At 41.7% G+C, this 24842-nt stretch overlaps 1 protein-coding gene and 1 long non-coding RNA gene across 2 annotated transcripts in view; one reads left to right on the top strand and one right to left on the bottom strand.

Moving 5' to 3' along the window:
• The window catches only part of LOC112550091, a 32546-nt gene extending 29411 nt beyond the window's left edge, over nt 1-3135 (top strand). The window contains exon 3 of the long non-coding RNA XR_003093756.1: nt 2395-3135. This is a non-coding gene — a long non-coding RNA (uncharacterized LOC112550091). The remainder of the gene's footprint in view (nt 1-2394) is intronic.
• A 3268-nt stretch (nt 3136-6403) lies between these two features.
• NOX3 (NADPH oxidase 3) overlaps nt 6404-24842 on the bottom strand; it is a 57362-nt gene continuing 38923 nt past the window's right edge. Inside the window, exons 11-14 of the mRNA XM_006022381.2 lie at nt 24756-24842; nt 13248-13394; nt 9617-9741; nt 6404-6834 (exon numbers count right to left, since the gene is read on the bottom strand). The exon at nt 24756-24842 is cut by the window's right edge and continues 1 nt beyond it. Of these exons, the coding sequence (XP_006022443.1) occupies nt 6708-6834; nt 9617-9741; nt 13248-13394; nt 24756-24842 (486 nt within the window). The 3' untranslated portion in view covers nt 6404-6707. The remainder of the gene's footprint in view (nt 6835-9616; nt 9742-13247; nt 13395-24755) is intronic.

Genomic DNA, 24842 nt, shown 5'->3' with positions numbered 1-24842 from the left:
ACTGTGCACCATGGAGGTGTGTGAGGGGTCCCCACACTCTCTACCCTCCCTCACACCCACACGCTACCCACCCCAGCTCCACGCTGCCCTTGCCCCCTGGCCCCCTGGGTGTGGGCTTTGCACTGCCACCAGCCCCAGCCCCACACTCTGGGCTCCCTCCCAGCTGCAGCCCCACCCCCTCTGCTTTCTGACTTGCTGCCCGGAGCCAGCAGAAGACCAGGGAAGCGAGCAGGTCCCGGGGGCTGTGGCAGCAGCAGCCCCGCACAGAAGGTGCACGCTGGCTGGCCAGGCCCTTCCACCAATGAGGATGAGAGCCAGGCAATAGGGTATATTTTTGGGGCTGCATGTACACATGGGCGCCTCACTCCCACCATCATGGGCAGAAGGTCTGGGCGAGGCACAATTTGTTGGAGAGCCCTGTGGGCTGGATGAAAGTGCTTGGTGAGCCAGATCCGGCCCGCGGGCTGTATGTTACCCACCCCTGTTCTAAGGAGAAAATAAAAATTGATGGACCCCATACACCTGCTGTATGTGAGAATGCAATGGCCTACTGTATCATCCAACCTGTGGAGCTGCTGAGCAGGCCATCACATTTGGCCACTGCTGAATTCTGGTGTACAGAGCTCCTCTGGGGACCCATGTTGGTGGAAGAGGGGTGAGTGATGGGTGCATAAATCCCCATTGCTCAGAAAGCTGCAGTGGGTAATGCTGTCACCATTCACTTCATTTGCTGGAAGTGGGTCTGGATTCAATGTGTCAGGATCCTGTTCAGAGGCCAAGTGTAATGAGGCCAGATCAGAACCCTGGACCCAGTAGGTCCCAATCAGGAGAGAATCAGCAAGTCATCCCCTGGGCAGCTACTACCAGCAGCAAACCCAGAGCTGTGCCCTGGTTCTGGCTGGGCTGAGTGAGACAATCAGGGCAGCCAATCCCTTGAAGCCACAGGCAAAAGTCCTAGCTGCTTCAGCCCCTAAAAGCCAGGCCCAGCTTGCACTATCCTTGTCCATGCAAAGGAGAAAGTTTGTGCTTCCCTGTCCTTAACTGCTGGTTTTCTGGTCCTGACTCCTGGGTCTGACTCCAACTCGGGCTTCTGATTCTGATAAGACCCTTGACATTCCCGGATTCTGGTTCAACCTTGAGCTCTAGCCTTTGGCTTCTGATTCTGGTTAGCCCTTGGCTTACCCTTCTCCAGCTCCAGCTTCTAACCTCAGCCTGTTTTGACTTTAGCTATAGCTCCTGATTCCAGTTCTGACACCAGACCCTCCGTATCCTCCGCTCCCTGGGGAGCCAATCTGGACTGCACCTATTTTTGGTTTGACCACTAGGCAAGACCATCCATGTCCCAATTTCCTATTACCAAGGCATTTTGACTCCCCTGTCCTACAGCATTGCTGTTTCACCTCTCTCTTCACTTTATATGCTTTTCATATTTGCATCTGATTTTTGGCAAGATACAGCAGTGCTTGCAGAAGGTGCCCTGCCTCCCACAACCAAATGCCATTGAAGCCCCATGCGTGGGTGGGATTCAAAGATTCTGTGGGATGTAGGTTGTCAACCATGATTTAAACTATCTCCTATCCAGGGGAGCTCTATGGATCAGCTTCTATAACTTCTCCTTGCATCTGCCCTAGCCAACCCTTTCAAAATCATCATACTTTTTTCTAGTTTCCAGTATTTGGTATTACCCAAGTAGAGTACTCCATAAAGGAGGAAGCAGGGTAGTTTTCATGATTCTATATTGTATATATGATGGAGAATGGTAAATATTTCAGTCCCCATTTCATTGTTTGATGTAAAATAGGGCAGTTTTAGTTATACAGTACATTGTTCCCTTCGCATGGAAGAATAATCCAAAAGCATATCAAATGATGTATCCTAAACTATACTTGTTAGTGATCAGAAGTAAACAATTTACATTCTCACAGTGTTCTGGATGGCAAAGTTATTTTATTATAATTAATCTGTAGATTCAGGCTACTGGACTGTGATTAGTTCTCTGCCACATTTGCTCAGTACGCGATGAGGCTGTACTCTTTTGACTATCTTTTATTTACTAACATTTTTTTGCTACAATCCCAATTGTTTCTTCTTGAAAAGCTGCTGAAGAAGCTGAATGGACAAGTCCATGAAGATATCTTTCATTTTCCCTGACAGCAAATGATGTTTCTATATATAAATGCAATAATAGAGTCATTACATATGCACTCATATTATCATAGCTGCTGCATGCTCAGTGCTACTCAAAACAAGGCAGAAAGCCAAATCTTCTTATTTTCCATTTTGATTTAAATTATATTTGTAATAAAGGGATTTTCATTCAACCTAAATGCAGCTTCATCCTAGTCTAACAAACCTCCACATTTTATTTTTATTATTATTTTCCTTTTATTCTAGGTCACTCAGCCCTGATACAAGTGAAATTCTCCTCTGGTGGTGATAACAGCAATGCTACTCAATGAACTATAATAAGGGCTCTAAATGCATCTCCTGTAGCATACCACAGTGATTTGCAAAAGTGGGAATAAATCAAAGCAGTGGAGAGATGCCATGTTGAGCCAGAAGCTAAATGTTACATCTTGTTGCATGAAGCTAGGGGAGAACAGATCCTGCTTTTCTGGCACTGCAATATCTTTGTGCTTGTTACCTCCGATCCAACCCCATTAAAACAATCATTCAGAATCTGCAGGAAATTGTCACCTTTCTCTTTCAAGCAATGGCAGCTGGTACTGGTGCCTACACACATTCTTCATTTCCTTCATGATTTTTCAACATACACAAAAAAAGAAGCTTAATTTATATTTAAAAAAAATTGTGTCAGCTTACCCTGAGGCTCAGCACAGTCACCAGGGAAAAAAATAAACGATAAATGCCTCTAGGTGAAATGGCAGAGACTCTAATTCTCCACTCAGTCTACTACTACATTGTATGCATCACATTAATCATTTCACATAGGCAGACATTTAAAAAAACTTGAGTAATTTTAAAACAAAGATGCATCATCTTAAACTCAATAATAATACAACTGTATCTTGTAAAGCAGGCTTAGTTCATACAAACTCTGTCCCCAAACAGAATATTTATAAAATCCTTAGATGTTTGTTTTTCTCTGTATTGTTTTGTCCCCCCTAGTGACTTTTCCCATGGGTGTGTACATATATAATGTTGTAATTAATCTTATTCAACAGTTGATACACAGGGTGTTTTCTACTTCATAGTTGTATTGTATAGTTGGCTAAATGTATTATATGGTCTGTCTGAACTGTGTTTTGCACCTCAGGACACATCCAGTACAATTTTGCTTTTGTCTGAGAGGTGGGGGTTGCTACTTTTGTTTTGCTTTGCTTTAATATGACCAGCTCCCTCCCTTGTTTTGCTCCCTCCTACTAGCTTTTGTAAATGCTGTGGGGTTTTTAATTTCAGACTTAAAAAAAACTCCTCCTGAATGATAAAGATAGTCTGTCCCCCAAATGCTTGATAAATTGTTACAGCCACAAAAACTAAATACAAATAATACCCGAGGAAGCGTGAGAAAAATGAAGTAGTCCAAGAAAGGAACAAAAAAGGACGCATTCAGATGGGATTTGAAAATGGGTGGAGTTGAAGCATTGAAAAAGAGGACTGTTCTAGCAAGGAGAAGCTGGAAAGAAAAAAGGTGTTGCACCACTAATAATGAAAATGCAAGGAGGATGGTGCTACATGAAAGGAAGGGAAGCAGTGGATATAGAAAGAAAGAAAGAAAAGGGACAACATGCTGGTGCCAGGTAAGGATGCTCTATGGTTGGCTGAATTCTTCAATTAGGGCATTCTCCGCAACAATGAACGAATCACCAGGGAGGATAGGCGGACTTAGATAACTCACCTTATTATGCTAGGAGTCGCTGCCACAGGTACACTATGATCTATGCTCCAGTGCTCAGTGACTGCTGCCCCTTGAAACTTTTGTCAGCCAGCATCATATACAGTAGCTCTAAAACTGCGGTAAGTTGTGCCCTGGCACTGGCCTGGTGCCCGCTAGCATGGGACTAGCAAAGCCAAAATGATGGCTTTCAGCTTTACATACACCCTTAATTTTGAGGGCTATCTGCCAAAAGTTAAACAGCTGATCCAAAGGATTTGGCCTGTAGTCTATGGGAAAAGCTGGGTCCAGTTATATGACACATTTAAATCAAGAAATACAAAGATGAACTACAGCTTGTTAAAAATGTATATGTATTAAAAGCACTTGTACTAAAGAGCAATATTTGTGTTGTACCTGTGGTTGGCATATACTTCCAACTCCATTAGCCTTGGCTTGACTGTAACAGCACCAAAGTGGAAGACAAATACATTCTTCCCTGTCCCTCAGTAGTTGGTGACAAAAGCACTGGCTGAATTGGAGGTTGAATTGCTGTGCCCTTTAAAACCCAGGCTGCAGTAGTTCCCTCCATTATCTAGCACCAAAGAGGCATTGTGACTTTTAAAAAATACCTGACACCACCTCTGTGGCTGTATTTCCTCCCACACTGTCATGTACCTCTGCTTCAAGAGATCCATTCACTGAGAATAAAAAGTTCTGAAGTATATTTAATATATTAGCCTTGAGAATATTATACCAGCTTTCACCAAGCAATGAAAGGAAATTAGGACACCTGGAAGGAAAGGTTTTTGACTAACTGAACATGAACCACCAGGTCTTAAGAAAATATTCATAACTTCCAATTTAGCCTGTTCAAGCACAACCAAAAGATACTATTCTAAAGTCCTGTTCTAATCAGCTGTGCTACCTTTTTGGTTTAGAAGTGTTTTATATTCACTTTGCTGTGGTATAAATAATTATGTCCCACAGCAGATCAGGACAATGGAGAATCACATGCAACAACCTCTAAGGTTCCTCTGGATATTACACTTAAGTATGATTACACCAGTTAATCACACTTTAAGTTGTGACCCAGCTAGACATTCAACCAGTTAATGGAATGATAAAACAAGCTATATGTTACAAAGTTATTCCACAAAAATATGGAATCTCCAGTGGGGTCCCTCAGGAATCAGTCCTTGGACCTGTGCTAGTCAATTATATTCATTAATGATTTAGATGAAGGGGTAGAAAGTGCAATGATTAAGTTCGCAGATGATACCAAGCTGTGGGGAAATGCGGGCACACCAGAGAATAGGGCAAAAATCTAGGAGTACCTTGTCAGACTGGATCTATGGGTGGAGTGAAATCAGATGAGGTTTAACAGGTAGAAGTGCAAGATCCTTCACCTGGGTGGGAAGAACCCTCAGCACAACTATACAATGGGTAGTGGTCCACTGGCTGGCACAAGATGTGAACAAGACCTGGGGGTCACAATTGACTGGAAGATGAATAGGACCCAACTGTGGGACGAAGCTGTCAAAAGGGCCAATAAAACTCTGGCATCCATCAGCCACTGTGTGGCCAATAGATCCAGGGACATACTCCTCCCGCTCTATTCAGTGTAGGTGAGGCCTCAGCTGTAGTATTGTGCCCAGTTCTGGGCACCGCACTTCACAAAAGACATGGATATGCTCGAGAAGGTACAAAGGGCCACCTGTTTGATTAAGGGCATGAAGGGTAGGCCCTATGAGGAGAGACTCTGGGAACTGGGCCTGTTCAGCCTATGGAAGAGAAGGCTGAGAGGTGACTGGATAGCTGCCTACAAGTACCTCAAGGGGGAGCATCAAGAACTAAGAGAGCAACTATTCAGGAGGGCACCACAAGGGAGGATAAGGACCAATGGGCATAAACTAACAGAAGGTAAATTCAGCTTGGATATAAGGAAAAACTTTTCTGTAAGGGTCACCAGCATCTGGAACATGCTCCTAGCAGAGGTGGTGCAGTCGCCCTCCTTGGAGGTGTTCAAAAGGAGGCTGGGCAGGCACCTTGCGAAGCTCATCTGAACTCAATACTTCCTGCCCATGGCAGGGGGCCAGACTTGATGATTGTACAGGTCCCTTCCGGTTCTATGAATCTATGATTTTATACACTGGCAATAAGGCATGATGAGATGTGCTAGGGACAGAAATGACACATAAACTGGTATAAGTAATTGAAAACTGGTTCCAGTCTGTAACACAACAGAAGTTCAGTACACATTAACTGCTTTCAAAATGGCTGAAACTAGTTTAAGATCAACCTGGATGGATGTAGTATCAGACTTAACTGTTTTAGTTTAAATCAGTTTATTTAACTTTTTTCCCAGATCCCCTCCACATTGAATTTAACCCACAGTCCCCCAGCATCCCAGGATACTTTGCACCTCCCCTATAAATCCCCTCATCCCTTGCAGGGTGGGTGGGCTAACCTAGTCCCAAGCTGTCTGCTCTAGCCGAGCAGGGAGGCATGCTCTAGCACCCCCCCAGCTTCTGGCATGTGGCTGCATTTCCAGAATTAAAAGCGAATGTCTATTCACTTGCTTATTGATTTAATCTATGCAGTTCAGACTAACCATTGAAGATTGAATCAATTCAACCTTGGGCTTTTTGACTGTCTGTACTTAGCCATAGAGAGTCCCTAAAAGAAAGACTAAGCATAAAGCTCCAAATCTTTAGCTGATGCTAATTATCATAGTTTCCTTTAAGTCAGAACAAATAGTTTAAATTATACCAGTTAAAGATCTGGCCTGAAATCAGCACGAAGGGGAATATGAAAAAGAAAAACAAAGCACATTGTATACTAATATCAGTTATAGAATTTAAAAAACAGTCTAGAAACTTTCATTATTGTAGTGAAAATGAACACCCCTTGGATCAACAGATGAGTATGAGTTGCACATTTTTTGAAGGCTCTTGGAGAGAGTTTTGGGTCCGCAGAAGAATACACCGATACTATTGCTGCAACAAGAAGAGACATCAGAACAAAGAGATAAAATACATGTTTTGGCAATCCTCAGCTGTGTTTACATCTTACAGTACAGCTTTTTGAAAATTACAATTTGCATGTGTTTCCCCATGTTAATTTCACTAAAGTATTATCTTAAAACTACATTTCTAATTCTTTAGTTTTTATTATATCTTATTTGGACATATGTGTTTCATGTTTATTATGTATCTATAGCTGAGCTTGTAAAATACTTTCAATGATAATTCTTTGTTTTCACATCTCATACCTTTAAAAAATGGAAAACCACCCTTTGAGTTTACATTTTCCATGCTTTGTCTCCAGCTGGAGGATTTTTTTTAAAGCATGAAATCCCAGCAATTATTTTTAGTTCTAGGCAGATAAAAAAATATACACCTTTCTTTTCACAGACATAATTTTTAAATGGCTGAATTTTGAAATTTTACATATATGTAGTCTTTATAGAAACAAGTTTGCAAACAATTCTTTCAGTAAAAATATCACAAATGAATGAAAACCGGTTCCTTCTGCAAAGTAAGACACTGGAGATGGCCATTTTTAAACATGTGCCCTTATTAGCTGTGCTCCTGTTGCTGTTACATTTTTAGAGTTTGTACCACCAGGAAACTGAATCTGCAAAGACAAAATGTGGGTTCTGGAGGCTGATCCTGCCCACAACGGTGTCCTGCTGCTGTTGATCCATTTTATCTAATGACTATTACAGAAAACCCAAACAAACATTGCAAGACAAGAAGAGGACGGAACCCAGGACCCCCTCCGTTCTAGGGCCATGCTCATTTCACTAAGCTATGCTCCCTTAGCCCTGCTGCCCTCTTGTCCTCACATATTCCCCTCCTGGCTGCACAGCACACAACCTTTGTGAGAAGAATGTTGTGGGCAATGCCACGTTTGTGATGCAATGGTCAGATCACGTTTGTTCAGACTGGAGTGGGATAGGTAGGCTCAAACTTCCCTCTTCCACCCTGGGCAAGTGCCCTAACTACTAGGCCATTGGGGTAAAAGTTGAGAAAGCCAAATTCCATGTCTTCCAGCATCAAACAGATGTTGGTCATACTTTTTTCATACATTCAAGGACTGACATTGTCAGGCAGACTATGATTACCACGCACAACGTACAGCCACACTGGAGATTTCTGTGTGTGCTCAGAAGTGCAAGTGGAGGTGGGAAAAAACCCCTAAAATCTACTTAAGTGCAAAAATGCCTTTGATGTGGCTGTATTTGAATGTGTAAGTAGCAAGACAAAAAGGTGAAATAGGATTGGGCCCTTAGTTTCCAGATGGGCAGTTTTTTGCATTGCACTATGCAACAGACGTTAGCCAATGTGGTAAATTCCTGGTGTTATAGATATGCCACTACTCATACCCCCTGCCAAAAGATTCTGTGCACCTTTAAGGGAAAGAAAATGTATGGGCCTAGACTCAGTACTCTACCAGGGTGATAGACTCTGGTTAGTTCATGAAATCTGACTGTCTCTCCCCCGCTGCCAATAACAGTAGTTTCTTTGCCTTGAACCATGTGTGATAATATAGAGCAGGTAGGATTCCCTTACTGCATAGAAATGTGCCCCTTACTGCATAGAAAATGCTTATCTTGTTCATGTTTTTCTTCTGAAAGGTTTGAAATTGACTTTAAACATTGGAATCTAGGTTCATAAGCAAATGGGAGCTCTCACAACTTCCACCCTAGGATTTTAGAGTACTAAAACACCTAGGACAGAGATCAGAAACGCTTCTCTGCATCATCTTTTGTTCTGTCTGTGGAAATTAGAACAGATAATATCTTTTCTTGAAGATTCAGGGCTGTAGTGTGAAAATTGCTAATTAATAGTTTTGACTGCAAATCTGCTTTTTAAAGATAGAATTTTGTAGTAGCTTTACTTAAAAAAATTAAAGCTCATACTTTCTAGCCTCACTCTTTTGCCTATTTTTAATCTTCCTTTCTATTTCCTGATTTGTGCTTATTTTGACCTCTATCACAAGGTTTCCCTATTACTGTTATTTTTGCAATTTTATGGTGCTTCTGTAGCTTACTCTTTTCTCTTTGATCTCTTTCCCTTCCAGGTTTTATTTTTTTATCCTTTAAAAACTGTTTTCTTCCTCCTCTTTTTATTAACTCTTTCTCCCAAGTGCAAAGCCTTTATTTTGCATTAACAGGTAAAAACCTTTGGAAATAATAAAGAATACAAAGATTCCACAATTTTCTAGTGATGAATACAAAAATATTTTAAATTCTTGCTTCAAAGGCTTCCAGGAACAAAGGAGCTTTTTTCAGACCACTAGCAAATCCACCAAGTTCAAATGAACTGTCTTTGCCAGCAGAGATGAACTAATAACAGAACAGCATAGTTTTGCAGCAGTAGCCAAATATGTTAGGGGAACAAACATATCCTTGACATCATAAGAAAAAAAAAATCACAGTTTATCTCTTTAATAACCATCTTCAAGGGAAATTAATGTTACTTTGTCCTTTGTGCAGAACAGTAATTGGATTGTGTGTTTCAATTATATCTGGACAAAGGCCAGGATATTGAAATACTTCTAAATATTAGATTTTCTTGTCCAAAAATTAGATTTTATTGGCATTCTCTTTCCGAGATTTCTTCATTAAAAGCTTCATTAAGCATAAATCGTCTTTCTACACAGCAAAAAACTAAATTATTTTAAAAGGGTCATTTAAAAAGGCTTGCCCTCCCCCTCCCACTGCTTATGCTGAGAATGAGTTACATAATAAAGTTAAAAGCTAACCTATCTTACCTAGGATGATTTTCTGCTATTTGCCTGAACTCAGTGTCCCAGTTTGGCCTTCCATAGAAGGTCTTCTGTCTCAGACCAGTAATTACATCCATCTTTTCATCATAATGTAGGGCTATATGAGTAGCCTAAAATAAATTTTCCAGCAAGATAATCATTTTAGAATCAACAATGTATACTCTGAGTAAGCGGTAAAGCAATAATACTGTCTCTGAATGAAGGATGGAAATACTAGTGGGGGTAAAATTATTATAATTATCAGGCAGCAGCACTCCAGCACCTAAAACAGACTGAGAGCTACATTTTTAAGAGTGTATACATACCTTAGAAAAACTTCCATTTTCTAAAGTGACTTAGGATGAGATCCTGAAATGGCTGGGTCCAGATCCTTTAGATGCCTACCTCTCATTGAAACTAATAGTACAGTAAAAGCTCTGTTACCAGGCATCCATCGGGAATGGGGGGTGCCGGTTAATCAAATGTCTGAGAGTTATACTTATCTCCAGCCTGACGGGTTGGAGGCATCTTTGCCTGTTCGGGCCCCCACCCCTCCCACCACGTCCAGGGCGCCAGGATGTTCACTCCCTGGTGTCAGTGTACCGGGGGACAGGGAGTGGGGGCCCTGCACAGGCTGTTTTGCCCCGGCTGTGGTCCGTGAGCAAGAAGTGGGACTTGACTCGCAGTGGCAAAACTGCAAGTGCCACAGTGGGACAGATGCCGGTTAATAGAGCATTCCAGATGGTAAAGTGCCGGATAACACAGCTTTTACTGTAATTAAGTGTCTAAATAATTGAAGACTGGGCTAAAGTGCCATAGTTACTTCTAACACCAGGAAGTGGGGTCCTGGGTAAAAGTTTCCTATGGATTTCATTCATGACAGATAGTGAATTGGAAGGTAGGGCAGGGGAGAGTTAATCATTTTAATGTTGAAAGGAAATAACTTGGGAAAGTTAAACAAAATTAGATATGTAGTAGTAATTTCAAAATAAATATTAAATATATGCAGGTGATGGACTGTCTGAGTACTGTACCCATTTTATTTGTACTTGGAAGTTTCTGTTGTTCATGGATTAATAAAGAAGATTATATGCAAACTGTGCAAGAGAAAAGCTATGATCAGTGTTACTCTGCTGGTTTCCAGGAGGACATATTAGCCCAGGCAGAGGACCATGTTATTGTACCCAGAGGACTATTCCAATACCCAGGTTAACTCGCTTAGAGCTAGATTATGTATCTCTCCACTACCATGTAGAAATGTGACACAGATACACCCTAACTGTGCAGATTGACACACATTCTACATTACACCCATTACCATTATAGCTGAGTACCTCACAAGTATTTAAAAATAAAACCACAGCCTCTCTCCATTTTCTTTCCTGTATGGGTAGGAGTAATGTGGTTATTTTATATTATAGACTACTATCATTATTACTGCTGTCCAGAAATTATTGAAGGAAAGCTACGTCAAGAAATGCATTTTGCATCTGAACATGGCATGTCTCATGGTTATTATTACCTCTTGCAAGATTGTATTCCATGGTTTGGACCCATTCTCCAGGAAAATTTCATCTCTAGGGCACATGAGTCTTCACTTACTGCTTGACAGCATAATTGTTTCAGTGGAACATAACTCCCATAGGAGGTTATGATTGTAAGGAAAGATTCATTCTTTGTGCCAGGACCATAAGGGACATTGAGTATCATAAGTAAGAATTTGAATGGGGTTCTTTGTTCAATGGGGAACCAATATAGATTTAGATGATTTGTTCATGGCATGCTATGGTGCTGAGCAGATGATTTGCTGCATATTTCATTTAATGGAACTGTTCAGACTGTTTGGCTTCATTCCTAAGTGCAGTAATGCAGTCCAGAGGTCTCAAATGCATTGCTAAGTATGGGTTTTATTGGCTGCAGCATAGTTTCTTGGCCAGCTGCAGCTAACAGGGAGCTTTTTTTGCCATCATTTCTGTTTGGTCATCCAGTAATAGTGAGGAATTTGCAATGGCCTCAAATTTATGAATATAACAATATGAAATGGGGGTGATGGTTTGGAGGAAGCAAATTCTCCAAAAGGCTTATTTCTTTTTATTAAGAAAATAATAACCTGTCTTGCCTGGGCTTAACTTTATCCAACTGTTCTTCTTTCAAATTCTGACCTGAGCAGATGGTAAGGTAGCTTGGAGACAATCATAGATTTCGACCTTTGGAAGGGATATGGAGGACCATCTAGTTAGATTCCCTGCATAAATATAGGATTTGCTGTTCCTAAACCATTCCAGAGACACCTATCCAGCCTCTTCTTTAAAGCTTCCAGTGAAGGAGACTTCCAAACTTCCCTAGGCAGCTTGTCTCATTGTCCTACTGTTCTGTATGAATTTCCACCTGAAATTTAATCTAAAATTAAGTTCTGGTTTGGTTTTGTCAGGGAGATATAAAGCGGACTGTCATCTGAGTATTTCTGATATCCAGGGATCTGGGTTTTCGTGGAAAATGTGGATTTCTCCCTTTACCCAAGAAAAACATGGATTTCAAATTTTATTGTACAAACATGAAGGTTTTGCACTTTTGCAAAAACCACTCTCCAGGCTGGCAGAGTTGCAGCCTGTGAGGGGCTGAGGGGAGCAGGAGGAGGGCAGTCTGGCAGGGGGTGCCATGTGCTTGTATATGCACATGGCCACCAGGCACCCTAGAGCTCCCCCTGGCTGCTAAAGGGGGCACAGCAGGGCAGAAGCAGCCCTGGACTGAACTGCTCCCATTGAGAATAATTTTGCTCCCAATGTGGGTTCAGATGTGTTCCCAGGTTGGTGGTTATTCTCCTCTTTTCTTCTCCTGCAATAGAGTCCTTCCATTAAATAGAAACAGCAAAAAAATAAAAAACAAGAGGGATTTTCCTGCAGAGCTGCCACAGAATGCACTCCACTCTGATTTGTATCCAACATGACCCAAATGACCAGTTAGTAAAACACACAGCAGGATGTCTCATTTGGATTTGGATTCAAATAAAGAAGCTAAGGGAGACTCCTCATTCTAGGAAATATGTATTTCTGAGTGGGGACTTTTAAATGAAACTGTGGGGCAGGGGGGTGGAGGGGAGCAAATTCAAACAGAATCAATGACATTTCACATGTGAATTAGCCTGTGGAACTCATTGCTACAAGCTACTGCTGCAGCTAAGAGCTTAACAAGATTCAGAAAGAGTATTGCATACGTGAATAACAAAGGTATAACAGTAGGGTTTTAAAACCATGAAGAGCTTGGGAAGTGATGTCAAACGTCATTCTTTAGACCAAGTACTACTTTAATGAAGGGCCACAATGAATTTTAAATGTAGATAAGCTGGCCCATAGCAGTTTCCTGAAAGGTTTTCCTCACTCCCTCTAAAGCAACCAGCAAGATAACCTACAAGATATTGGATACTGGACTAGATGGAAAACTAGTTTTATCCACTATGTCAAATTCCACCTTTCATCTGCCTAAAACTGCAATAGAAAGGAGCACCTTAGTGCTTCTACCTATACAATTCTTTGTCTTTTTGAGTCATTCATCATTCATTCAGTTGTTTCATTCAATATGCTGCCATACTGGAAAAGTAAGGTATATTAACTCAAACACACAGTTATATTAATATTACCTGACTTTCGTCCCAGCCAGTAAGAAATATGTGATAACTTAGAAAATGGGTTTTTCTTTTCTCAGCCATTTGTGTTTCCAACAAGAACAGGAGATCAGCAAACCACTCAAAGGCAGATGGATCTCGGCAAATCCAATAGAAATAAACCTGTCAGGGAAAAGCAAGGAGATTCAGCAAGACACAAGCTTTGAACAAGGTTTCTATATATAAAGATCTTAAACTCTTTGTATTAAGTTAAGTGGTTAATCTTATGGAAGCCACTGTACTCCAGTGTAAATTTAAACATGGTCCTGTCTAGTTTCTTTAGAGTTTCTTTGTAGCTTTTAAAACATGTCCTTTTTATTATTCTTTTATATGAGTGAACATAGCGATTTAAGCATTAATGCAATACACACACCTTTCCTTCTAACTCTGCCAGTGCATCTCAATACTGGCTTATAGTACCTAATTCTACTTTTCTTCAAACAAAAAAAAAATTGACAACCTATAATTGCAAAGACACTCAGATGTGTAGAAATGGGTAGTAAGACAAGGCCACCACGCTCAGTTACATTCAGTATCAGTTATATTCAGTACACAGGCTGCCTGTTTTGGGGGTGAATCAGATGAATCAGTAAAGGAAGGTGTTGGTTATATAAAAAAAAGGAGGTTAAGACAGCTGAATGCTGGATTGCTTTCCCCTTCTCTGTCACTCTTTCTTATGCCATATCATGTAAATCACTTAAACCAAACTTTGTATAGAGCAGCATAACCAGTGGTGGACAAGGGGACACGAGCCCCAGGCACTGACTAAAGGGCAAAATGGAGGCAGGGGGCACTGGAATAAATGCAGGGGGCTCAAGGGTCCTGGTAGCTACAGGCTCCAGCTGTACAGAGAAGGGAAGGAACAGAGAAAGAAGGGGCAGAGGCTGGGTGTCCTGAAGAAGGTGTCCCCCAGCCTGTCATCTGCCCCTCCCATTGCCAGTAATGGTTTTATATTATCATTCAGCATGGGAGTTGGCAGCACCTGCAAGGCCATGGGAAGTCCTAACTCCTTAGGTGCCATTGTCTCCACCTTCTGGCTCCTTTTTCTGCCTGCAGCTGTCAGGATCCTCCAGCCTCTCTGCTTCCATCCCCTGAGACCTAGACACCCTCTGAAGCCTGAAGCTGCCCAAGCAAAAACCCTATGGGGTGCACCCCTTTTTATACAGATAAGTCATTGCACGCGCTTCAGTTTTTGGGTGCTTCTGTTTGAGACTATAGGGCTTAATTTGCAGAAGAGTTGAGCACCCACAGCAGAGACTGAAGTCAATGGGAACTCCTCTTTGATGCAAACTCTAAAAAAACAGCTTCTAAATATCTTAGATTGGGTGTCCAAGAAGAGTTGAAACTTTTTACTTTAATCCTTTTGTATGCTCAAATACTTATTTGTGCAACTGGGATAATAACCCTTCACCAAAAAGGGTGTCATGAGGATGATTAAAGTTTGTTAAGAACTGAGATGCTCTGGTGATGACCACTACAAAAAAAAAAGTGGAAATTAATAAGTCTGTCTTTAGAGCACCATTTAAATAGTCTGCAGGAAATAAAGCATGGAGCCATACATCAAACAAAAAAGGAGAAAACAAAATATTGCAGAGCTGCTTATTAACTGAGCACTGGTCATCCTGTGCACTGGATGAGGCAGGGCTCCTGTGGAAAAAAAGTATTTGATCATGTAATTAAATACTATGCTTTAATTCATACACCCAATGAGGCCAAGTTAAAGCTGCACAAACAATCAGACTTCTGGCATCTCCTTTTAAGTGCTTGTCTTCGGAACTGTAAAAGTGTTCATTTAGTGCTCATTTTTGTGTGCTATTGTTTGTAGTGCCCAAAAGTGTGCTGGTTACAAACATGTAAGATGCTACTTCTTGTCTCCCACAGAGAGAAAGAAGTTAAATCTAACAAGAAAAAAATGTGATGAAGGAAATAAAAGTAAAAGAAGTGTTGCTTGATACTTCATTAGTTGTGTACGTGATTTGTATAAAGTTTTGGCAATTTTTAAATTCCTTTTCTCCATCTAACCTGTCTTCTTGTCCTCACCATGCCCCTGACATTTAAATGCCACAGGTAGTGTGGCAGGTGTGTCCGTATAGGCTTTTGTCTAAATCACAGCAAACCATGAAGGCTTGTTAACTCCATTTTAAAGCTGAACAAAACAAAAGGTCTAATCCTAGAGCCTTACCTTCTGTCCATCCAGTTGGGTGCTTGTTAGATGTCATTCCTATGTAAGTTTTTCATGTTTTTTAATAAATCGTAATCTACATGGACCATATTTATGTTTTGATGACTGTCATAATTTGACATTTGCAGCCCACTTATGTTGAATAAATGAGGTAAAGGTGTTCTTGGGCAATGCAAGAAGGCCAGATGGCAGGATGTAGATATGTAAAGTAGGAATTAAATAGGTAAAGAACAGGGGTATGAATGGCATCAGGATTAGAGTTATTTGGAAAAACCTTGATTCTAATTACCTTGGGTCTGACTTACCATTCTAGTTACTGTTTTTTACTTGACGTTAACCTCAGTGGAGCTGCTACTGACTCTTGAAGCTCATTGGCTTTAAAAGATGTCCTTTGCATAACTACCAACAGTGTGCTTTTAAGTTAACTGCAATATAGCCTTATGTTTTACACACCTTTTGAATGAGAATTTTGAAATCTTTGGTTGCACAGTACCTCTGAAAATCAGATAATTGGAAATTACCCATATTTATTCCATTGTGGCTGTTGCTGATTTCTGGTAAGAAGTTTTCCCTGCCACCTCTATTTGGCAGTCTAATTTCTCAAAGCTTTCCACCAATTTACCATATAAAATATATATGGTTAGCACATAGAGGTGGAGAAGGAATGGATATAATAACCCACATCTAACATATTGGCCAAATTCATCCCTGGGGTAACTCCATTGAGCTATTATGATTTTGGGGCCTTACAAACCAAATGAGAAATCTTTGTTGTTAATGAACAGAATTGTTCATCACTATGAACATTTGTGGCCATGATTAGCATCCTGAGGAAGAAGGGAAAAGCTGTTGAGGAAGACTGGCCTATGGAAAAATAAAACTGAGGCATATGGACTTCTAATAAAATAAGGGTAATAATAGTAAATACTATTTATAAAGAACTTCCCTTTCCTTCCACTGAGATGCCTGGGGCATTGCACAGCATACTAGATATATAATTAAAATATAATAAACACAATAAAACATACCCTCTTTAACTGTGGAATAAAAACACCCAGCAACAGTTTAGTTCTATAATTAAGAAAATATTCTGAATTCTATATTTTTATTATTAGGTTCATAGCATTAACTGCCTGTGCTATTTTTTAGTATTCTCAAAAAGTCTTATTAGATTTATGTTTCCCTAGTCTCCACCCATCCCACCCTCCTCTATTACATTCATCAGCTTGATGGCTTGCACAAGTCAACTGCCTTAAATTTTCCAAGCGCTCTTTCTGCAAATTGAGTTAGATGCAGTATTACTATTAATCAAAACTGTAATGTAGGATTTTGAGCAGTGTGTTATTCCTATAACACTCCGTGCCCTTGCAATGCTCATATATTTATCTTTCCTTTTCCTCCATTCCACATTTTTGTACAGCAAAGAAGAACAGGGAATTTGGATCCATCTCATCTAACTGTGCAGGCCTATACTTCATAAGTCTGCTTTTACCACATAGTAGGACATTGTTAATAAGTACTCCTTGATGAACATTCATCTTCTTCTCCTTCTCTCTTCTGCACTCCCCCGCCCCTCTATGCTTGTGAACACTGGAGAAGTGAGTAGAGCTGTAGTGACCAAGGAGATCCTGTTCGTTTAGATACAACATAGGCATAATTAATCAAGGGAAGTCTAGAGGAGGACATTCATCATCTGTTCTTACTGCTGATTCCTGCATGTGTAACATATAAACTCCTCTAAACCTGCTTCCAGGAAGCTGTAGATGTTCTGACCATCCCCACAACCTGACTAGCTATGCTAGAGGTACAGCCAGCCACAATATAGTTGCCTTTTATTTTCCACTGTAAAGATGAAGGCCCTGCAAGGGGGCATTGCAAAGATCAGACAAAATTTAGCAGTCAGACTTATAGGCATAAAGGCTGCTTCTCAAAATCTGTTTCATAATGAGGTTACATTCGACAGGTGAATATTGTCTTTTATGCTTTCCAAATTACTATGTTTTCCTAGTAAATTTGTGCGAAGGGGTAAAAAATAAAGGTGGAACAAATGAGGATGCAGCTGTTTGCCAGTGCTAAAATCCAAGTTACCAAAAGAATTGAATACATTCTAATGGCAAATTGCAAATGAAGAGCTGTTGATGTGGGGAAAAAAAATCCAGCCTGTGCATAATGAAAACTAGTGGTAACATTCCAGTCATTAGCTGTAGAATATCCAGGCTTAATCTCTAAAAACCAATAGCACAACTATGGCTCTAAGCCTATTTACTTGTGAAAAATTAATTAGATAAATTTGTACTGCTTTTGGCTTGATGGATTTTTTTTTCTAAATTAAATCACTGCAGGGTTTATGGAAGGTATGAGTATTTGTATCTCCACTATATGTGGGCAACACTAAGAAATATTTGTTCAATAAATGTAGTGATAGCTGTACTCAAATCAAAACAAAGTTGTTAAAAAAAGAGAAACCTCTCATTTATTTCCTTAATAGACATTTCTATGGTACTCATCACTGCAGAAAGTGCTGCATACTTTGTGACAGATTAAGTTATTTATAATTATATTATAAGTGGAAGCTCTTAGCCAATGAAAAAAAGCAAAGTTACTCTGAAGGCATGGGCAAATTAACAAGTTCCTCCAAGGTAAACAAGGGTAGGGATTTATGGTGCATCAGCTACTCTATATGCTTTGACCTATAATAAATGAAAGCTGACCCATGGTAGCTTGCCCCTCTTCCACTCAAGCCCTTATCCCTTAGTTAGCTTTCAGTTATAGGGTGATATAAGTGTGTATTCAGGCAAAGTTACATATCTTACTATAACAGAACATATTATAATACTAACTCCATGCTTTTGTTAACTTTGTAGTAACTTGTTGGTAGGCTCATGCCCTGAGATTCTCACTATGACTGATAAGTAATATGAACACTTCCATCTCCTACAGCATCTTCCCACAGCACTGTAACAAATTTGACAAACTTTAATAAGTATAACCTCATGAACACCTGTGAAAAATAAGTGAAACAGAAACATTTACACGTAAAATAGAAATTATACTCTACTGTGTCTCACAGGGGTCCTGTGAGACTTGACTCATTATAGCAGTAAGTCTCAGTATAGTTAGGGTGACCATAATAATATGAGGGCAATACAGAATGGTTGGGTATTGGGGGTGCCAGCACACACACACTCCCCCTGTTCCCCCAGGAGTGGGACCAGGCAGGACAGTGTGGCGTGCACCCCCTTCCCCCCGATCCTGCAGCTCCCAGGAGCGGAGCCATGCAGTGTGGGGTGCATGTGTGCACACACACACAATCATGAAGCTCCTTCCCCCCCCCCCCCCCCCCCCCCCCCCGCCCCCCCCTGACTCTACTGCGCAAGTGACTCTGCTCACAGCCCAGTGGAGTCCAGACCAAGAAGCAGCCCATTGTTTGGGCTCTCTGGAGAAAATTGAAGCAAAAGTCCTGCATTGGTGTGGACCCACTCACACATGCCTGGCTCCTGAGTCAGCCTCTGTTGAGACAGCCTCTTTGGGACTGTCCCGGCCAATCCGGGTCATATGGTCACCCTAAGTGTTGTGCATATTAGTGGTCATTTGGTATTAATCATAGGTATGTTGAACCTCAGGCTTTTATCCACCTGAGAGGGCTATGAAGTCTAGCAATGCACATGTGGAAAGAGATGACTGCTAGTGAAATATAGGTCATTCATTTTTCATTTTTTGTTATTTAAAAATAAATAATTTAAAAAAACAATGTATAAGATGTATCCTTCCACTGTGAAAAGTAGTCCTTCATAAAAGGAGGAGAAAACAGGGAAAAAGTTCATAAATACATTTCCTTTGATATTTAGTATATACATTAGATTTTAATTTTCTTTACAGTCTTCTCTTGATCTCAATGGGTGCATCTACACATGCCATTAAGGTGACATGATAAACTCTGATACAGTTACCGTCCTCCCAGGTGGGGTAGGGGAGGCTAGGCTTAGGTGCTGGCCTCAGCCCCTCTCACCCCACCTTGGGCAACCTGCTCCATGCCAGAGGACACATGCATGGGCATTCCCTGGGGACAAGCAGTAGTGGCACAGCTACGTGCTGGTGCTATTTGTTCCTGGGGAAATGCACATGCACACTCATCTGGATCTGCCTAAGGGTACTAAAGTGCAAGGCTAGGTGGCAGGCAGTCTCTGCACTTTAACGCCTTTGTTCCCCAGCCAGTCCGTGTCACTATCTACACATGCGTTTCAGTGCATGTAATTACTCCGCCATAGGGTAATACTTTTCCCAACAGTACTATCCTACAATAGACTTATTTTAATTTACTATGCCCTAATACCTGCACATGTGTAGAAAGTGATACTTTACTGTGGAGCTAATTAAGTGAGCTCCGCAGTAAGGTGCATGTGTAGATGCACCCAATGATTCTGTGGTCTCTTTGGATTCCCTTCCACAACTAGAAAATTATTTCCTGATTCCCTTTATGCACCCCCTTTCTCTCTCTCCCCTGCCACACACAAACACAGAAGGGAAACTAAAAACTCTTTTGCATCATTGATGTTACTCCAAGGCTGTTTTCCTCTAAAGTGCAAGTTCCATTTCAGAAGGTGTTTTGAATGGAAAGTTCCTAATGCTGCATTACACAGTACAAAGGTTGTTTAGGCACAATAAAAGTGATTAAGTCACTCAAATACTGTAAACCACACACTTATGCATATGCTTACCCTTAATCTCTTAGAACAGTCCCACTAAAGCCAATTTGCAGGAACATTTGTTAGCCCAAATTCTACAAGTAGAATAGCACATCTTAAATTATTCAACAACATTTTTGGCCCCATCCCTCTATATCCACTCTTAGATTACACTATCTTCAACCAAGCCTGAAAGGGCAATGGACGGTAAAGTCAGCCCTTATTAAAAATCAGACTAGGAATTACTTGGTACCCTGTGATATTTTTCTTGTCTAAGAATCACCAAAAAAGGGTACAGATGTGGCAAGGCAGAAGCATTTGGCTATTACTTAGGGTTAGGCCAGAATTCAAAACCAAATTGGCAAGCATTCCTATTGTATGTTACCAAGTTCTTGTAAATAATATTTCCAAGGGCTTGATTTAATAAATCCTGCACACAGTTTCTTGACCCCCTTAAGTGATCTAAGAGAGCATATAGGGGGATTTGAAGTGCTTTTTCAGCAGCAGCTTGTCATCAAACTGCATCTTTAATTTGCTTTTCCCCTCTCCTCACAAAGGTTCAAAAATAGACTCATAGGGCTAGAAAGGACCCCAAAGGATCATCGGGTCTAGGCCCTTGCATGAGCAGGAAAGACATCTGGGGTCAGATGACCCCAGCCAGGTGACTATCCAGGCTTCTCTTGAAGACCTCTAGGGTAGATAATTGCACCACCTCTTGAGGGAGCTTGTTCCATAGCCTGGGCACCTTAGTTGTAAAGAAGTTTTTCCTAATGTTCAGCCTGAAACTATATTCCAGGAGTTTGTGGCCCTTGTTTCTAGTTTTCCCTCAGGGCGCCCTGGTGAACAGTAGCTCACTGATGTACGCCTCTGATATAGCAGTAAGTCACAATCAGGTCCCCTCTCAGCCTTCTTTTCTTTAGGCTGAAGAGTCTGAGGTCCCTCAGCCTCTCCTCATATGGCTTGCTATGCAAGTCCCTGATCATATGGGTGGCCCTTCTCTGGACCCTCTCGAGCTTTAGCACGTCCTTGTTGAAGTGCGGCACCCAGAACTGGACACAATACTCCAGCTGCAGCCGCACCAATGTTAAGTAAAGTGGGAGAATCACTTTTTGGGATTTCCTGGAGATGCATCGGTTCATGCATGCCAGAGTATTATTCACTCTAGCGGCTACTGCATCACATTTCTGGCTCATAGTTATGCTGGGGTCTATTGTTACCCCCAGATGTCTGTGAATGGCAGCTGCCATGGCTTGGGCAAGGCAAGCAAGCAAGCAAAGGGTGGCCTTGGCTGGGAATCAAACCAGGGCCTCCCCACATAGCAAGCAAGAATTCTCTCACTGAACCACCAATATAGCACTTGGACCTGCACTCAAATCCATGTAGATGTACCCTCTCACTCAGATGTTGTTTCAATATCAGCCCATTTTTCTGATATATTGAACAAATTCTGGTTAAGTTTTTAGAGTTAAAAATAGCTAAACGGTATAAAAGTACAACTCTTTATTTTGGATAGGAAAGAGACCTTCAGACACTTTTTTCTTAGCTCTCCATTACATCTTTCTATCCCTCCCCAATTTTCTCTTCTTCACCCCAACTTCATGAGGTACTGACTTATTTATTATCTTTTCCCAATTACAAATGATAGTTTAGAGATTTAAGAAAGCAGGTGTTTTCAACCTTTTAAAATAAATGTACCCCTGGCAGCCAGACGTGGAGCAGGGGGCCATGCCTGGACGCAGAGCGGCAGTGCAGAGTGGTGGATGGTGGCGGTATCTGCCACTGAGTGCAAGCTCCCCCCGCTGTCCAATTGGTTGGGTGGCACCTGTGCGGCCCATAGAGGGGTGCTACTGCCCTTGCCTTGCCCCAGCCCTGCTCCTGGGGGGGCAGCGCTCCATCCCTGCCTGCCCGTGTGTACCCCCTAGGGCCTCCCCAAGTACCCCATGTCAAACAACCCCTGACCTAAAGCATCGTATATGCTTTTGTCAATGAAATGATCAAAGGTGGTTTGTGGGAAATAACCTGTACTTGGAACCAGAGCATCTTTTTGAAGTGCAATGATTTGTATTGTTCTTTCTATGCTTATTAACTTTCTGATTTTCCAGGGTGAGAGAGCAGCTGAGTGTTGCTGAATGCTGCTTGCAGTGCCATGAGACTGAACCAGCAGTGCCAATATGAAAACTACAGATGGAAGTGGAACAGAGCCTTTCTGGATTGATATAGAAGAAGATGGTGTGAGCTTCCTATTTTTGTTCATTTGTTTGAGAAAAAATTTACTTTTTGAAAGAAAAAAGGTCTAAGAAATGAAGAATTGTTTAATGCCTATTCATTTCTAGTTTTTAAGAGGGACACTTCCATTAAGTTATTAAGCAGGATAGAAGCATTATCAAGCTCCTTCATGTTTTCATTATCCTAACTTCCTCCCTCCCCAAAATTGCAATGAATTGTACTATAACATCTATGTTGGACATAGAAAAAAACAACTGTGCAGCTGTTAAAACATATTTTCCTCTCTTTTAACTTCTCTGTTATTGTATTTAATGGATATAGAATTATATGTTTTGAAATGTAAGATCCCAAATCATTAGGAGTTGATGCACAGCTGGATGTTTTTCAGGATACTACAGCCAGATCATAGCAATGCTGCTTTGCATAATCAATGTTGAAAGCCACACAGTAATATCAGTTTTCAGAATCATAAATGAAAAGTGTATATACTTTTCTGAATGGAATCAGTAACAAGAAACACTGTATGGGACACCAAACCTTTGATGACTCTCATTTAGTCATTAGGTGGGGAATTTTTGTTACAGTATGTACAGCTTCCCAGGAAACTTGCTGAAACAAACTGGAAGACTATAAAGTTAAAATGGTGCTCTTTCTCTCTCCTTTTCTGATGGATCTAGCCAGACCAAATTAGTTCAGTTCTGAAGTGGGTTAAATAGTTCTCATAGTAAGAAATATTTAAACCAGATACCAAATGAAGACAGTCCAGGTTCCCCAGGCTGATGACCTATTTAATTAGTACTGATCTTCTGGATTTCATAGTCACTTGGTAAAAAAAAAAACCCAAATAAAAAAACCCAGCCAGAGTCAAAAGTCATGCTCATTAGGCCTGTGCGAAGTGACTAGTATTCACTTTGGATAGAGCCGCTTCGGGGGATAGTGATTCAATTCAGTGATTCGAATTACTGTCCTGAATCGATTCGGCTGAATCTGATTCAGAGATTCGTCCGTAGCCCGCTCTCAATGGCTGCCCTGCCCACTCTCCCAGCATCGGGCTATTTGGAAAAAAAATCCCACATTCACAGGCTGCTGCCAGGCGGGGGGGGGGAATCCCCGCTGCCCCCCACTGCCTCCCACCACATGGGGGGGCTTGCCACAAGCTCCCCGACCCCTGCCTGCTCTCCCAGCCCCTTCCATGTCTGCCCTGCCTCCCCCAACTCCTGGCCCTTTAAAAAAAAGGAAAAAAAGCCCTGACTCAGGTGCTGCCGGGCAGAGGGGTGATCCCTGCTGCATCCCCCTGGCCTGTGCTGCATGGGGGGCTCTGCCACAAGCCTCCAGAAGCCCTGAGGCCACTGTAACAGCTGGTGAGTGGGAGCTGGGGCAGGCAGGGCAGCCATGGTGGGGCTGGGAAAGCAGGCAGGGGGCTTGTGGTAGAGCCCCCCATACAGCATGGGGCAGTGGGGGGCAGCAGGGATTGCCCCCCTGCCTGACAGCAGCTGGTGAGTTGGGTTTTTTTTTAAAGAGCTGGGGCAGGTGCAGCAACCATTTGGCTGGGGGCTGAGAGAGCAGGCAGGGGTCAGAGGGCACTCAGTGGGGCTGGGGGAACAGGCAGGGGGTGGGGCCTCACAGGGGCAGGGGATGAGGCCTAGCAGGGGTCCCCCCCATGGTCTTCTCCCCCCTCCTCCAGCCTCTCCTCCCCTGCCCCCTACTTACCATCATGGAGTCCAGGTCCAGCTCCCTGCAGCAGCAAGTGAGGACTGCCTGAATTGCTGAAGCTCTCCAAATCTTTTCCAAATCAATTTGGAGAACTTCAAATTGATTCAGACCTTTTAATTGGTCTCCTGATTTGATTCGGATTCAGAGATTTGGCCACCGAATCGGGCCAAATCTCCTTCGAATCCAATCAGCACCTGAAGCTTTGCAGAGCCCTGTTGCTCATCACCTGCACCACTGATGTGGTATAAAGATGTAAAATTATCCAGGCCATACTGATCATCTTGAGAATGAGTTTACTTATAGTAATGCTCAAATATCCTTCCTCACTTCCATATTTATTTGATATCTACATGCCAAGGTGAATTGTGAGGAGATGCTACTGTGCTTGAAAGCAAACTGTAATGAAAATGTTCAGTTAGGCCATCAGTAGAGTATTTCGGCATTAACAAGCATTTTACCTAAGGCCATTCTGGAGATTCATTAGATCAACTGGACATCAGACTGATGAAATAGTACCTCCATCCCAACAGAAATAAAAGCAAGTTTTCCAAGGTTAGATGACCTAGAAGTTGGTCATCTAATCTAGACAAGAATTAGTTTATTAAATACTCTTCCCAAACCAGGAGATGTGGGGACAGTGAACTTTTTACATGGAATCATAAACAAACTTCCCCCTACCTTCTCCAATATCAGTTCTGTATTAAGATTGCAGCTTATATACCAGATGGATTTTAGAACAGAGGCAAATGGAGTGACTCCTATTCC

This window comes from Alligator sinensis, unplaced genomic scaffold, assembly GCF_000455745.1.
Source record: "Alligator sinensis unplaced genomic scaffold, ASM45574v1 scaffold331_1, whole genome shotgun sequence".
Classification (NCBI taxonomy): Eukaryota; Metazoa; Chordata; order Crocodylia; family Alligatoridae; genus Alligator; species Alligator sinensis.
This window is presented reverse-complemented; position numbering and strand designations above follow the sequence as displayed.